Consider the following 17,221-nt stretch of genomic DNA (forward strand, 5'->3'; position numbering starts at 1 on the left):
CATAAAGCTAACAAAATTACACAATAAAATATATGCCAATTTGCATGTATAATATGCCATGGTGTTAAACTTTTTAACTTTTTTCAGTTCACGGACTTCTAGATAAAGATGAACTGTCTTCAGTAATAACTACTTTCTCAAAAATTTGTAATAGTTTCACTGGCATTCTACATGGGTACCTTAAATAATTTGTTCTATTCATTCTTTCTTTAAAAAAATGATTTTCTACTAATTTTCTTTGCAAACTGCATACAGTTATTGGTTACAAACGGCACTGGATATGATTGGGAAGGGCCAAGAATGAAAGTGGTTTTTGCGTTCAAAGAAAATAAATATGCTTGGGAGAAAGACACAAACATGGAAAACAGCCACAGTATAAAATCTCTGTAGAACAATTCCAAGACAATGTTTAATCACTTGCAAGTTTATGTGAGATAGCAGGGGGACCTAATGTGGAACAGTTTTGAGAGTAGAGGTTTGATAAGATGGGTCTGGTTGATGGAGTAGCAGAGAACTTATATTTGACTTAGTAGGCAAGAGAAAGTGATTTTAGTTTCTAGACTGAAAAAGAGGCATATGAAAGAGCTTCCTGTAGAATAATGATGTAAGAAGACTCCAGGCATGGGTTTCATTTGTGAAGCTCTTCAGGTAATCATATACATAAATGCGGATAGAATGGAGAGAGAAGTATTATAGGCAGGGATTGGACTGGTAATGGGAAGAGACAACTGAAATAACTTCAGATTTTTAATGTAGGTTGCTATCGATACCTAGAAAAATTGAGCGAGGGTAGTTAACTGAGGATCAGTGAGTTTATTGCCATCTTGTATGGTGGAGACTATGTAAGCTTTGAAATCAGATTACCGGATTTAAATCTCTGTCAACTATTTCCTAAAAGTGTGATTATAGGCAATTCATGTAAACTCTCTAGGCTTCAGTTTCCTTATTTTTAAAAGGAAAGAAAAATACCTACTTTATAGGATTAGTGCAAAAGATAGGAATAAATAAAGGACCTGGCACATATGTTACTTATTGTTATTATTCAGTTTTTCATGTTTAAACAAGCTAGATTATGTGTACGTTTCCCTTGTCACCTACAGATAATGTTAAGAGTTAGATTAGAGCCACAGATGGTTCCCAGATGGTTGTAAAGGCAGATAGATGTTTTTTTTTTAATTTACATGTATCTCAGAATAACAGATTTTCAGAGGGACTAGAAATAATTTTTTAAATGACCTACAAAGCAACTTTTGTGATTAGTAATAAAAATATAAGATTATAGGATGTACTCATGTGCTAAATTTTCATATGTGTGAACCCTTTCTGGGATTATGCATTCTAAAGAGGAAGATGGCTAGTAAACGATCAGATATCTTTAATGCTCAGTGTTTCTGAAATTCTGAAATAGAAATATTTACAGTTTTTCCTGAGATGCTGTGACCTTGGGAGATGTGTTGTTAACATGTCTTAAAATCTTAGACGTGAAATATAATAGATTATTACTTTAAAGGTGAAAGGTGTGACTTTTTTCTACCATTCAATTCTGAACACTAATTTTTCATAGGTTAAACACTTTGGTAAATAACTGAGGGTAAGACAACTCGGAAGACACCAAAATATGTTCAAAGTGCTGGTTGAGTGAGGAACAGGAAATTTTACTGCCCTTTCAGGACCTCATCCGTTCAACATCATCATCCAATAAACAAACAAAAATCTCATGTGAAGGTGCAAAATAATTGCTAACAAGCAAGATTAAGTTGCAGAAATTGTTAATGGTCAACAGATAGAAAAAACAAACAAACAAACAAAAACAACTCAAAGAGTTTTACCAAAATATATCAGAGAAAAGTCTACAGAGAAATTTAAGTTAATGGAAGAAGATCAAGTAAAAATAAAGGTGATTCTTAGGGATACTTTAGTCACTGCAGGATAAGGAGAGTAATAATGAGCTGGGGTATAGTGGATACCCTGGGGTGATACTGGAAAGCTAGAGATTCAGAAAGTGTTTATATGACACTTTTCCAAGAGAGGAAATGGGGATCTGATGGATTTGAGGTCTGTCTGGTGGCCCTGTAGCCAAGTTCTCCCTAAGTCTTTGAAGGCTTCAGAGGTGAACTTTTGGCATCCGTCTATGCTCAAAACCATGGCTGTTCTACTCAAAGTATTTAAAAAGAGGAAGATAGGATTTGGGTAACCGGACATTATTATAATTTTTGTTTGTTTGCAGTATGCTTTTAGTGAGAAAAAAACATAAACGATATGTGAGGTCTATTGATGTAAAACGATAGAAAATTGCTCACTAGAAAATCTAAACTATACAGAGCCTGTAGCAGAGAAGCTTTATATCAACAGGAACTTTGAAATATGTATCAATATAATAAGCTACATCAGAACAGTGATGAAAGAGGGAAGAAAAATTATAAAATTAAGCCCAGTGAAAACCTTTGATCATATAGAAATCTGGAAGCTGTTGGGAAAAAAACAGATTAAACTAGCTCAAGCGGTTTTTCACCAGTAGATATATCGTCCTAGTGGTACTGATGTGTTTATTACCGTGTAGAATGTGTTGGATATCATGAAAAGATGCCTCATTTATCTGGAACAAGCTTTGATAAATGTAGGATTATTTTATAATGTTTTGTTTAAGTGGTAAGAAAGGGAGGCACACTTATGGTAGAGTATGGTAGAAGCAGGGATGCTAAACCTTTTGCTGTGCCCGAGGCAGCCCCCCTACCCCGCCACAACACAGGCCCAAATGTCAGTAACGCCAAAGTTGAGAAATCCTGCTCTAATACACAAAGAGAGAGTATATCTTTTTGTGTTTCTCAACTGTGTGTAATTCTCAAATGACCAATGGTGAATAACTGTGTTTTTGTTTTTAATTTCCAATCCTTGTAGACCTGTAACTTTTGTAAAATGCAATGCAAATTTCATGGCAATATCAAATTGTTATAAAAATTACTCAATACTCTCAATTTCTTTACTTCTCATGAATGGATAGCAAAGAGTTTGTAGAGTTTTACCAATCTGTGGACGTTTTGAGTATTTCTGAGTTTTTGTCTCTGAATATTCTGTGATAAACTTGTTATAATTTTTGAAATTAAGGAAAAGAGGTCTTAAAAAGATAAGTAGGTTTTTTGTTTGTTTGTTTTGGTTTTTTTGACAATTTGGCAATAGAGAATTGTTTGATGGACAAGAAATGTGAAATTTATTGAAACTTCCACAATTAAAAATCTTGGGGGGGAGGGTTGTTTTTATATCATATTATCTAGAGAGCATGTATAGGGAGGGCAAAGATGGTTAATCAATTGCTAGCATTCCACCCCCACCCCCTTCACCCCCACAGTTCCATATCCCAAGCAGATGGCCTCAGCTCTCCTTCCTGTGGACATCTGACACAGCCTCAGAATCCTTCTTAGTATAGTACTGATGGAAGCCACCACCATGTTAAGGAAGTTGGTATCAGATATGAAACCTACTTAAATTACGTATCTTTTAAGTATAATACTGCGATTATCTTGACCTTGTATTTTCTGTTTTTTTGTTTTTTTTTAACACAGTCTTTCTGATTTATCAGGGTTATTAAAAAAAGTAAAGCTTTTCATGGGCTGGTCTCATCCCATGTATACTATTTGAAATCTTAATCATCGTAAAAGAAATTCATATCTTCATTTTATTACCTAATGTTTGTTGTGATGATAATATATCTCTAGCTGAAGCAGAAGTTACAGTAAATACAATCATTGGTCTAGCGAAGAAAAAATCGAGTGACTATAAAGGTGTATCTAGATCATATTTGTCAGAAGTAAAGTCTTTGAGGAGGAACTGTGATCCATTTTTATTATATATAGCTTTGTCATTTCTTTTATTCATTCATTTCACCGATATTTATTAGCCACCATCTTTGCATCAGGCAACGCTCTTGATCATTGACAGCCATCAGAACAAACAGGCAAAACTTTTTGCCCCCCCATCTAGAGCTGACATGAATTTTTTCTAAGCAACCAAATAACTCACAAAGCTTCTAGCTTTAACAGCACAGAATTAAAATGTCATATGGATTTCCTTATGGCAGCATTAATATTTTCAGCTGTGAAATTAAACAGTGAGGTTGTAGTAAACACATACTAGGAAAGAATCACAAAGTCAGGCTGTGATTCACTTTTCCAGACTGTGCTTCCTCTTTTTTTTAAAGTTGGGATCTAACTTACCTTGTAGGAATATAGCCAGTACAAAATGTGAAAAGGAATGCAAAACCATTGTGAAAAATATAAATTGTTATATATAATCCAACTTTTTTTTAAATCAGAAACCCAAATGATGAAAAATATAGATCTATCCGGATTGGAAACACAGCGTTTTCTACTAGACTCTTGCCTGTCAGAGGAGCTGTTGAATGTTTATTTGAAATGGGCTTTGAAGAGGTAAGTCTGTTTCAGTGTTTCTTCTCCTCAATTCACGTACAAAGCATTCGTTATTGTCTTGATGGATAATTACCTAAAAATATAATATTTTTTTATTAACTGATCATTTTGGAAATCTATGTAACTAGTTATTTCTTCACCTATTAGATATTTAAGTCACAATAGATATACTTTTAAATCACAGTAAAACATAACTCTCCCACAGGGAAAAGTCTTACAAGTCTCAGTTTTTCAGAATTGGGAGGTCAGACATGCAACCCAAGGACCAAAGTACAGCTCACTGTAGACTTTCAGCAAAGGAATGATTTGTGCTCCTGATTTGTAAACATACATGAATACTACTAGGGTGCAACCATCTGTTTCCACTACGAAATGAAAAGAGTAAACACAGAAGCTGAGTTTAGTTGCCACACATAAGGCTTTTCTTCTGTTAACAGGAGAGCAGACTCTCAGTGTGGTTTTTTCTGTTGTTTTTAGGTCAAAAGAAAAGATCCATCTTCTGGAATCTTGTGGCATAGTTTAATTTTATGACACAATGAAAGTAGTTATCAAGAGTGTGAATTTTCCTCATGTGTATAGCTTAACTATTTGTAGTTTATGGAATATTGAAAGAAGTTGAACCAAGTTATAAAGACTCAGTAGTCAGTAGCAATCAGAATTGTTAAAGAGACATGCTGAGTTGCTATAGGATACACTTTCCGTCCTGCTTTCTGCTTCCCTCCCCAGGTTCTGTTTCAGGATATAGTGGTGAACTAGGTAGATACAGATCTTATCTCACATGGAACTTGCATCCTAGTGGGTTAGACAGTAGACATGATAGGGAAGATAAGTGCAGAGAAGAAAATAAGACATGGTGACACAGTAAAAAGCAATTGTAGTGGCGGCAGCTACTAGGATGAGTGGTCATGGAAGGCCTCTGAGGAGATAGCATTTGAGCTGGGACCTGAGTGACAAAAATTAGTTCAGGTGCCTGAAGCTCTCTGGTAAGAGTATTTCAAGCAGAGGGATTCACATGTGCGGAGGGCTTCTAGCAGGAGTAGCTTTGGCACAGAAAGTAGCTACACAGAGGCAGACAGAGGCCAGGTCATGGGGTGTGAGGACTGTGACAGAAAATTGAACTTTACTCTAAGTGAGATCGGAAGCCATTGGGAAGTTTTAAACAGAGAAAAATGTTTTTAAAGATTACTCTAGCTGTTGTGGAAAGAACATTCTGGATGTTCTGGGATGGAGGCAAGGAATAAAGCAGGGAGACAAATTAGTAAGCTTATTCTCTTAGTTTAAATGAGGAATGGTAGTGGTTTGTGTAAGTTCCATGAGGGCAGTCTTCTCCATGTTTTGTTTCCTGTGTTGCTAGCTCCAGGAATAGTGCTGGTGCGTTTAGGCACTCAGTAAACACTTGCTGAATGGAAGCCTGGTGGCAGTGGAGGTGGGGGGAAGGGGAGGGGTCCAGGATTTCTTTCTGAAGTAGAATCTACCGGACTTGTTGATGAATTGGATGTGGGGTATAAGGGGCAAGGAAGGAATCAGGGTGACTTCTAGGTTTGGGTTTGAGCAACTAAGTGGACAGAAGTACCAGTAATTGAGCAGGAGAGCTCTTGGAGAGTAATAGCTGTCAGGGGATAAAGTACCACCTGTCTTTGGGATAATTAATAACTAAAATACTGTTAAATATTCAAGTAGAGATGTCAAGTAAGCAATTGGATATATGAATGAGTCTATAACTGAAAAGGAGAGGTCAGGCTGAAGGTATGAATTACGGAGTCATCTGCTTATAGTTACAGACATCTGAACGTAGAGGATATAAAACCATAGAGAGAGAAAATTGAGAACATTGCTGATTTTGTTCAAGGAAATGCGGATTTTAGAGTCAAATGACAGGAGAATTGAGTAAATGACAACTGGAGTGTCACAGATTCAGTGAAATCAGATTTGCCTCCATTCAGCAAATATTTGAGTGCCAGGTGGGGTGACCAACCATCCCAGTTTGCCTGGAACTGTCCTGGTTTTATCACTGTAAGTCCCACATCCCAGAAAACCCCTCAGTCTCAGGCAAACAGGAAGGTTGGTCACGCCAGTGCCAGGTAACAAGCCAGATTGAAACTTGCAGTAGCATTTGACCCAAATGGAGTCACTATTTCAGAAAAGATGAACATGTGTAGACTAACATATACTTAAAGTTTCTGTCTGGCTTTGGACTTAACACCTCAGAACGTGTCTGAAGTAAATGTTTTATCAGTGCGGCTAAATTGCAGGAGGAACCAGTGGAGCTGAAATTGAACTCTACCACCTAAAAAAAAATTTGGTGGGCTTTGAGATGAAGTAGGAATCTAAGACCTATCCCAAAATTTGCAGCTGTATATTAAAATCTTGGGCATTTTGGGGCCCATTCATCTCTGAGGCTGCATTCTTTTTTATGAAAATTCTAAGAAGAAAGGAGATTGAGAAAGACTGGGATGCAAATGGATATGTGACCCATCAGGCTAGCTTTGTGGAGTGATCCTCACCAGGCGTTATACCCACCCTCCATCAATGCCACCATCCAGCACATTGGAGGAGGGCAGGTTTTGGTTGTCTTGGTGACTGGAATATATTAATTACCAGCATTTAGTGGTCAGGGGCTAGGTTTGCTTAACATCCAACAGTAAGAATTGTTTCAGCAAAAATGTGTGGAGAAATATAGATTTGTTAAATACTAGAATTCTCATTGATTTCTTAAAATGTTATTGGATCTAGTTCATTAAGCCTATAATTTTGTCCTTTTATGAAAATATAGTGCTGTTGATTAAATATTTTTGGTACAGACATATTGGCCATAATCATATGTTCTTTTAGGACTGGTCCTGAAAAGTGGAAGGAAAGAGAGCCAAGGCATGAGCAGCATCTGCGTCTTGTTAGGGACCTCTGTGAGGTGTGGCCTAGTCCCAGATACTTGTTATGCTATATTTCCATCACTGTCCATGGGGTCATGTACCTTTTTCACTAATGGTATAAGATAAGAACCTTCCATATTTGGCTTAAAACCAGATATGTGGTTTCTCTTCCCAGACCTTATCCTAGATGTGTGGTGGTTTCTCCTAATGTTGGAAAAATCATTGTGTTCCAATTTCATTGTGTTCCAAAAATCATTGTGTGCCAGTCATCATGTATGTAGTAATTATGACAACTGTGGAAATATTTTTTCTGCTTAACCTTTCCAACTGTTTGTACAAGCTTGTGGTTTTTGGTCTCTGTTCAGTCTAAGATGGAGACAATTATAGCCTAACAGTTAAGATCTTGCAGTTTGAATCCTTGCTCTGACAATTCTGTAGGAGCATCAGACAGGTTAAATTCTCTGAGCCTTGTATTTTCATATAAAAAGTGGGGATAAACCTAATGCCTAATTTTCAGGGTGGTTGTGAGAATTGCTTGAGATAGTTATGTAAATACTTAGCACAGTACCTGGAACACATAAACACAATACATGGCAGTAGTCTTTTTTTTTTCTTTGGAACAGGACTTTATTGGGGAACACTGTGTACTTCCACGACTTTTTTCCAAGTCAAGTTGTCTTTTCAGTCTTAGTTGTGGAGGGCGCAGCTCAGCTCAAGGTCCGGTTGCCATTACTAGTTGCAGGGGGCGGAGCCCACCATCCCTTGCGGGAGTTGAGGAATTGAACTGGCAACCTTGTGGTGGAGAGCCCGCTCTCCAACCAACTGAGCCATCCCGGAGGCAGCTCAGCTCAAGGTGCCCTGTTCAATCTTAGTTGCAGGGGGCGGAGCCCACCACCCCTTGTGGGACTCGAGGAATTGAACTGGCAACCTTGTGGTTGAGAGCCCACTCACCCATGTGGGAATCGAACCGGCAGCCTTCAGAGTTAGGAGCACGGAGCTCCAACCGCCTGAGCCACCGGGCCGGCCCCAGTAGTAGTCTTTTTTACAGCTATTATGGGTAATGTGTGGCGCTTGCTGGCACCTTACAGCTTTTCAAAAAGGATTCATGTGTAATTGATGTTTATGTCATTATTGAGTAATGTCTTCTTCAGTTAATTACAGTAGGTCTACCATCACCAGGAAAATAGGGTCATTCTCAATTGTGGGATTTAATTTAAATGCTTGCAGCCTACAAATCTGTCTACTGCATTTTGTAACAACTGTTTTATCTCATTTGCAGTTGTTGGAATTACTGTTGTAATACTGTTGCTCCTCAGCACCTTGAAATTTGAATATATTTTCATTTCACCTTTTTTCTTGTTTTATAATTTGCTATTTTACATTGTGAGCTTTGTTTTAATGTTTATTGTATCTCAAAGCACTGTGATTATATTATGGATATTCATTAAATGAATCATTGAATGAAGAATTAGATTTTTTATTGTTTGATGTTTTGTTTGGACCAAAAACATATGCTTTTAGTACACTAGTATATATCAACTGTTATTTCTCTTGTTCTTGGGACAAAGTATTACTATTGACAATCCGTAGTTTTGAATTGACCATCAGGTTGTACTTTTTGTTATCTCATGGAATTAGTGAAGCTTATATACAGACTTCTAATCATGTAACTATTCTATAAAGACAGGTTTAGAAGATTGAAAGGTTGTTATATAACTTCTTGTTGGTTTTATGTGACCATTTTTCAATTTGTATGTCTGTATCTCTAGCATCATTATTATTTTACAGAGTGTTTCATAGAGAATTATTATTTTATAGAGTGTTTCATAGAGAATAGTATCATATATTACTGTAGAGAAGATAGAAATGTGCATATTTGGAACTCTTACGAGGTTTTCTGAATTATTATTCCTAAAAGATAAAATATTTTTCTGAAGGTTCTTTCCACTAATAAAATAGGCTTATTTAGCATTGTATGCTAACAAGAAGACAAATTTTCTTAATTTTCTGGTTTATGTTAGGCATTAGCTTTCACTGTGTATATATAAAAAAGTGTCATATGGTTAAAAAAACAGAATGATTGTTAAAATATGACATACTCTACGTTACTGGCTTTGTGTGTGTGTGTGTGTGTGTGTGTGTAAGAATGACTGTCAGTGTAAAGCAAAGGTTGAAATTTTTCCCAATTTTATGAATTCCAGGGAGAAACACATCTTATCTTTCCTAAAAAAGCTTCAGTAGAGCAGCTGCAAAAAATTCGTGACCTCATTGCCATAGAAAGAAGTAGCAGATTGGATGGATCAAATAAGAGCCACAAAGAAGAATTATCTCAGCAATCTGCAACCAGTACCCAGCTTCCTACAACACAGTCTTCAAATCCTAATGGGTTAACCCAGCATGCAAGGAACAGTCAAGGGCAGCCATCAAATCCATCATCTGCTCCAATGGTAATGTTAGAATTAAACCTTCCTTAACTGTTCCTTTCAAAGTGTTGAAATAGCAAAAGCTTTGAAATATGTTATGATTTATTCCTTAATTTATGCCTGTTATTCTTGGTTCTTCTAATACTTCCAAATTTCCTCAACTCTTTAAAAAATTGTCAACTTTGTAACAAAAGTGGAGGAAATCGTTCTTTGATTTATACTTTTCAATCTTAACGTGTAGTTTATTGCTTTTGAGGCTGCCTGTTTTATTATTTATAAATGTACCTTAGTTATACAAATTAAATGTTGCCTTAGTTACACAAATTAAATCAGTTACACAAATTAATATATGTCTATAACCTAAAACAAAGAAATACACTTGCTAGATAGTCGTGTGGCTGTCAAATAAGATTTCCTCTACTGAGTTGATCTAAATTTTACCTGTTGCCATTCACCACGGGGATTATTAACTCCAGCAACCTAACCATTATCATTGCCTCAATTCAATAAAAAAAATCAGCTTCTTTAGGTTTAAGGTAAATAATGCATTAATTTACTGATTGTGGTGCTAGCAAATTAGTGAAATTCAGTTATTAGCACATACATACACATACATCTGAAGAACTGAGATCAAACTACTACAGGCATTCTTGGTACACCTAAATGAGCTCATTTAATAGGAAATTATCGAGTTTACAAAAATCTCTTGATAAAGGTCCTTAAGTATTCCTCTCATAAATTTTAACTGTCAGAAAAATTTTCATGATTTTTCATGGAACCACTGGGTTGCATTGTGATTTTATCAGTAGTCAGCTTAAACTTACATTTTCATATTTTATTTTGGTAAAACACCTTGTCACTGTCCTCCATGTACAGAACTTGATATAGAACCCGTTATTAAATCTCCTCTAATTTTCTCCTGCTGAGCCTTTAATTTAGGCAAATGATTAGCAGTCATTCCCGTGTGTGGGCTGGGAAGGCCCTAAGTCTATCTTTAAAAAATAAAGACTAAAGGTGGTAGGCACTGGTAGGGGAAGAGACAGAGAGTTGTTGTTCTTTTCTGTAATTCTTGTTGAGTGGTGTCCAAACTTTCATGGAGGATTAGCTCTTGCAAGACATATTCCTTTGTGCCTAAATTGACTTAGGTTAACCAATAAGTCTTTAAAATATTTTCTCATTAGGTTCAAGCTAATGTTTATTTATAATAATAAGTGCAACTAGTGTTTATGAATGCTTCTGAGAAACTGTTACCGGATACTAGGGGATCAAATAGTAATAATGCTAAGTGGCTGTGGACATCAGATAATATATAATAGCACATGTGAAAAATAGCTTTGTAAGCTGTAAAGGACTTCAAAGGTTTGCCCTTGGTAATACTATTTCTTTCTGTAAAGTGTCTGAGCTGCTTCATTCAGTACAAAGGTATCACAGAGTAAAAATAAAAAAAGTGGGACTACTGAACTCTTATAAGAAAGAATAGTAATGCTTGTCAGTCCATTTCTTAAAACTGGTTTCCACAAAAGATTATACATATTTTGATTATACATCTAATAATAAAATGTTGAGTACGTAACCCCATGAATTTCTATTTACTTATAAATTATATACTTCTATACTAATATATTGTGTACCTTATACAACAATCATGTAAAAAATTAAAGGGTGAAATAAAAAGTAAATTTACAGTGCACCCCAGTGGATTCATTTGTGCCCCTCTCCTGAGCATGTCTCTTCCACCTTGGAACACCGGAGATCTTCATCAGTTGTATCGTTAAGGTTGATCTTGACACAGAAGCATATTTAACCTCTTTCTTGATTTTTAGCACCCTTCCTTATGTATTTTCTAATTAAAGTGTTAGAATATTCTATCTTTTAAGATTCTCTATCTTTTGTTGAATCTCAATATTACAGTTTAAAATGCACAGTACTAATCAGTCTTACAGAATAGCATGTAATGCATGAAAATAGTTTCTTTTACTAAGCAGCTCTTTGCTGAAATACCGTGTTTCCCTGAAAATAAGACCTAGGCGGACAATCAGCTCTAATGCGTCTTTTGGAGCAAAAATTAATATAAAACCAAGTATTATGTCATATTATATTATGATATATTATATTATATTATATTATATTATATTATATTATATTATATTATATTATATTATATTATATTATACTACACTACAGTATACTACATTACACAGACCCAGTCTTATATTTATAGTCAAATAAGACCTGGTCTTATATTAATTTTTGCTCCAAAAGATGCATGAGAGCTGATTGTCTGGCTAGGTCTTATTTTGGGGAAACACGGTAAGTAGTATTTTGTTAAGTGTTCTGGTTTAGGAATTCTATTCACATTTTCTGAATCTTCGTTAACCTCTTTGCTTTTTTTCATTTCTAACCTGGCAATTCAGATAATAGTTTGAGATCTTTAAAACTCGGTTAATCACCAGAAAGCCTCTAGATGGTATAATAAAAACAAAATGGAATTCTATTGCTAAAACAGATACAGAGTTTAGAAGAAAAGAAGCTGTCTTTCTCGAAGACATAGGTTCTTAGTAGGTTAGTGTAGATCAACTCTTATTTCTCTAGTCCTTGGGGCAAAACAGTTTTTCTGTATTCTTAAAGGGAATTGGGAGGAATTAGAAAAACTCTTATTTTCTATAGCCAACTCTTGGTTATCCATGAATTACTGGAATACACATTTTAAAAAAGTATTTAAGCTTTTATCACCACTAGTTGCTATAGTACATTATTTGACAATTATGTTCTCCTGTCTTGCCCATTTTGAATGTGGATACTAATTGAGAATTAAAATGGATCAAAGTTAACCAGCAGGAGAGAGATTTAAAAAGCATTTAACCTGCATATAAACTAGACAGCTCTTGAGCACTGATGAGCTTTATAACTATTATAATATTTCTTTGGTTGAAACTGTATCAAGTAAAATTTTGAAATACAGAACAAGGTACTCATCACTGGTGTTGAAGTTTGCTAATACATTTTTTGCTTTAAGATATAAAGTACTGGAATATATTGGCACTCAGTAGATAGTGGTGATTGTTAGAAACTTATTTTGCTGCCTTTTTTGGATATTTTATGCAAATAGAATTATATAATATGTAGTCTTTTTGCTTTTTACTTTGTATGTTTTTGAAGTTTATCGATATTGTAGGATGTATCAGTATTTTGTTCCTTTTTATTACTGAATAGTATTCCATGATAGACATTTAGGTTGTTTGCCTATTATTGATAATTCTGCTACAAACATTTACATGTAAGGCTCTTTGTGGACATATGTTTTCATTTCTCTTGGGTAGATTCCTAGGAGTGGAACTACTGAGTTGTATGGTAAGTTTATGTTTAATGTTTTAAGAAATTGCCAAGCTGTTTTCCAAAGTTGCCTCACTGTTTTATATTCTCACCAGCAGTGTGTGAAGGTTCCAATGTTTTGATATTTTCACCCACACTTGTTGTCTTTTTTATTATAGCCATTTTAGTGGATGTTAAGTAGTATCTCATTGTGTATTTAATTTGCATTTCCCTAGTAACCCAACTGATTTTTAAACCTGCTGGTTATACATGCTGAGTGTTCCTATAGAAATAACTTCCTATTAATCCTTTCTATATTTTTATACCCTTTGCATTCCAAAAGCAGAATCCAAACAGCAAGGACAGTTTTTCAAAGTCATAGGAGTTCAGAATGTTAGAAGCATTATGTTTCCAATCTTACAACTTTATCTAGGTTGAAAACATGTGATTCTGAAGTATGATTTGCTTAAAATAAGCATTCATCAGGTTTTACACAGCTATGCTAAATGTATGCTTTTATGTAATACGTGACTATTTTGAGGATGTGTATGCAATTGTTAAGGACTGTTCATCAATACTTTTATCACTGTAGAAATTATTGCCCATTGTGTATGGGACTGTGTATTTATTTAAAATGATTATCATTTGAGATTATTTCATTGCAATTATAAAAATTTCAATTATAAAAATATAATTGTATTAGATCATGATAAAAAAAAATGAGTTAATTTTTAAACTAACCTTAGAAGACATCCTGTTAGTCTGGATCTATATGTGATCTTTATAAGAGAAGAAATCTGTTTGTACAGAAGATTTAAATGTCCAGTTTCTTATGAACCTACTATTTTCTGAGAATTCTGAAGTTAAACCATACGTCGTGTGTATGTGTATAATATTTCAATTTTTCTTAGAAACATGCACATGTTCGTTTAAAAAAGGTCTAGAAAGCCGTACACAGACATCTTAGTCATAATGTACTATGAGTGGTGAAATTATAGGTGATTTCATGTTTTTTATATAGTTCAGTATTTCCCGAAAAATTTTTTTTTTAATTTTATTGGGGAATATTGGGGAACAGTGTGTTTCTCCAGGGCCCGACAGCTCCAAGTCGTTGTCCTTCAATCTAGTTGTGGAGGGCGCAGCCTACTGGCCTATGTGAGAATCGAACCGGCAACCCTGTTTTTCAGAGCTAACCAACTGACCCATCCAACCTACCCTCCTGAAATATTTTTTGCAACATTTATTACTCTCATAAATAGAAAAAAGCGGTTTCTTTGTAAGATACAAGTTTAATGGAGTCACAAGTTGATTAAAACTATCATTAAAAATTTATTAAACAGAACTTTTGTGTTTAAAAACAGGTTCCAAATTTAAAAGCCACAAAGTAAAGGGTTGCATAAAGGTAGAGAGGGAGGACTAGTGGACTTGGCAAGCATTGGTCCTTTACTAACGGAGTGATTGCTAATCCACCTTCCATTGATTGTATCAGATGATTTGACAAAATATTCACCTTGTACTTTTTTTCTTATAAAGTTTTAAATATATCTCACATTAGAAACCAAAATAGTTAGAATTCAAGTATGATTAGTGAAGAAAAAAATCTTTTTTTATCTGAAACACACAGATTTCACATTTTAAACTTCCATTTGTACTCCAAATAACTTTAGCTCTCAAGCAATTAACTACTGCCTTGTTTATGTACATGGTTACTCAGCTGCTATAATCGCCATGCAATCAGCAAACTTCTATTTTTATGACTTAGTTTTCTTGGAGTTGTGCCAGTGAATATGTAAAGAAATAGGCAAGAACATAAACTTTATTGTTCAAGGTCATTTGAGTGCCATTAAAGCCACAATGCATGAGGTAATTTCCAGATTGAAAAGTATTAAATTGAAAATCAGAATTCTCTGGATGAGGTCATACCCTCTCAGTAAATGAAAATAATGCATTTAAGAAAAAAGATTGCACTGTAAATGCCTCATTTTTATACTTCTTTCAAATAAAAATGGAGACATTTCATTTTTTTTTATGTTTCTATATCAATTCTGATAAAGGAGCCTATTCCTTCCTGTTGTGAATACCTGGGTTCCTTATCACCAAATCTTCATCGGGTTTCTTTAGTCATCTCTGGCACTCATCCCTTCTGTTCCTGGAGAAAACGTGTCTGCTCTTAATAAAGGCCAGTCCCTCTTTTGTGCCTGTGTCTCTTTTCCTCTATTCACCAGGGATCTCACATGGACTGTGCCCAGTCTTGAACCTCCTTGTTTCTTGGGAATTCTCATTGGCATTTAAAACTTGCTTCAAGCCCAGTTTTCAGAAGGTTGGACCATTGGCATCAGAATAATTTGGACGTGCAGATTTTAGGACATACCCTAGACCAACTGAACCAGAAAGGGAGAGGGGGGAACTTGGGAATCTGTGTTTTTCACAAGCAGATTAATGTTTAAGAACTTTTTCTATAAGCTCTCTTATCTTATAAACAAGCGAGCACACAAATATCCCTGAATCCTGTATGTCCTATATCTCTCACTTCCTCTTTATAGCAAGTTTTAAGGAGTCCCCAGTACTCATCACTGCATCTTCTCATATACTTGTCTAGTGGATCCCCATACTTTAATTATGTGCCCTATGAGTAAAATGTTTCTGAGCATATCCTCTCAATCTATTTTTGTTTATAAATTGTATACATGTACTATTATGGCAATACTGTGTACATGGAAAAACAATGTAAGCTAAAAGTGAATATTTTTCATTTAAAAAATGTGTTAACAATGAATCATTTAATGACTGGATATGAATCTATATTCTAAATAGTCTTGATAATGTTGAATTTAGGGGACTAACTTTGTCAGATCTCAGTAGATTGTGATTTTTTTTTTTTTTACATTAAAATCTAGCTGCTGTAGGGCTCATACTAAAACAGTGAAAGATGTATTAGCCCTGCTGTTTTCTTGTTTACATGTGCTTGCATTGTTAGTATTAGCCTCCGTGCCTAGAGGTCTTATGTAATCTTTTTTAGGCCAGGTGGGAGAGTTAATTTGCTTAAAACTTCATAACTTCATCTGTAAATCCACTTAACCAGGCACATTTAAACTGTAAAACTTTGTAACATTGTGAGAGTAAAGTAGGAGTGAGCATGTCAGATTTAAGCCCTCTACTTTGCCGTACTTTCTTCCCTCAGGAAAGCTTCTGTAGCCTGAGAGGAAGTCCCTGTTAATCCGAATATTAAATGTTATTATAACTTAATTGTTTTTCTTTTTGGACAAAAATAATGTTTTCTGTCCACATGCCAGTGGACCGTTTTGAACAGCTCCTTTGGTGCCTTTAGCCCACTTTGGGGCACCGTCTTCACCTCTAAGTCTTTTACCAACAGTTTTCCTTATTAACACTGTTACAAAACTTCTACTGAGATCATCAACAATGCTGCTGAATTTACTGGGCTTTTTTTCAGTTCATTGTTATTTGACCACACATAGCTTTTAGATCAGTTGATCATTTTCTGGGTTTTCTCCTACTGTAAGTGATTCCACCCAGTTGCTCATATCAAAAAATCTGTGGATCATTCCTGTGAGTTTTTTAACTTTTGTAAGTGCCCCCTGATCCTACAGTTCAGTCACCAAGACTTGTTGATGCTACTTCCTAAATTATTTTTATATCCATTCACTTTTCTCCCACAATATAACCACCATAGTTGAAGCCACCAGCTCTCTCAGAGTTCTGCAGCCATCCTCATTGGGTCTTCTCATACCTGCTTTCTTCACACTACAACTAGACTGATATTCTGAAAACACAATCTGATCGGTTTACTCTCCTCCTTAAATCTCTTTAGCAGCTTCCCACTACAGTGGAAGGAGATAAGAAAAATCTAGCTGCTTGCCAACCCAACTTCATTCTCAGCTTTTTCCCTCCCCCTTTTCCCCCTTAATTCTCTGTGCTCTAGACACCCAGATCTTCTGTCTGCACCTTCACAGTATTAATGTCCTAAGCATATCTCCTATGTACGCGTGCAAATTCCCCAGCTACCTACATGCGGTTCCTGCTAACAGGAATGGCCTTTCCTTCCTTTTCTACTATCTGCCTCTCATCATTCATATTTTAACACAAACATCATTTATTCAGGGAATTCTAGGTTCAGAACCCTGTTATACAATCTCACTATCCTTTGTATTTGCTTTATAACTTTTATCATTCC

General features: G+C 35.4%; 1 protein-coding gene across 3 annotated transcripts in view; it reads left to right on the plus strand.

Moving 5' to 3' along the window:
* NGLY1 (N-glycanase 1) overlaps nucleotides 1–17,221 on the plus strand; it is a 50,833-nt gene that overhangs the window by 2,796 nt on the left and 30,816 nt on the right. For 2 of the 3 annotated variants that reach the window (XM_019745281.3, XM_019745279.3), the window contains exons 2-3: nucleotides 4,310–4,424; nucleotides 9,496–9,741. In XM_019745281.3, coding sequence (XP_019600840.3) covers nucleotides 4,310–4,424; nucleotides 9,496–9,741 — 361 coding nt within the window. Of the gene's footprint in view, nucleotides 1–4,309; nucleotides 4,425–7,256; nucleotides 7,333–9,495; nucleotides 9,742–17,221 lie in introns of all 3 variants that reach the window. The other variant, XM_019745280.3, reaches the window with a different exon arrangement.

This window comes from Rhinolophus sinicus, chromosome 5 (assembly GCF_057876585.1).
Source record: "Rhinolophus sinicus isolate RSI-liver-muscle chromosome 5, RSI-T2T, whole genome shotgun sequence".
Taxonomy (NCBI): Eukaryota; Metazoa; Chordata; class Mammalia; order Chiroptera; family Rhinolophidae; genus Rhinolophus; species Rhinolophus sinicus.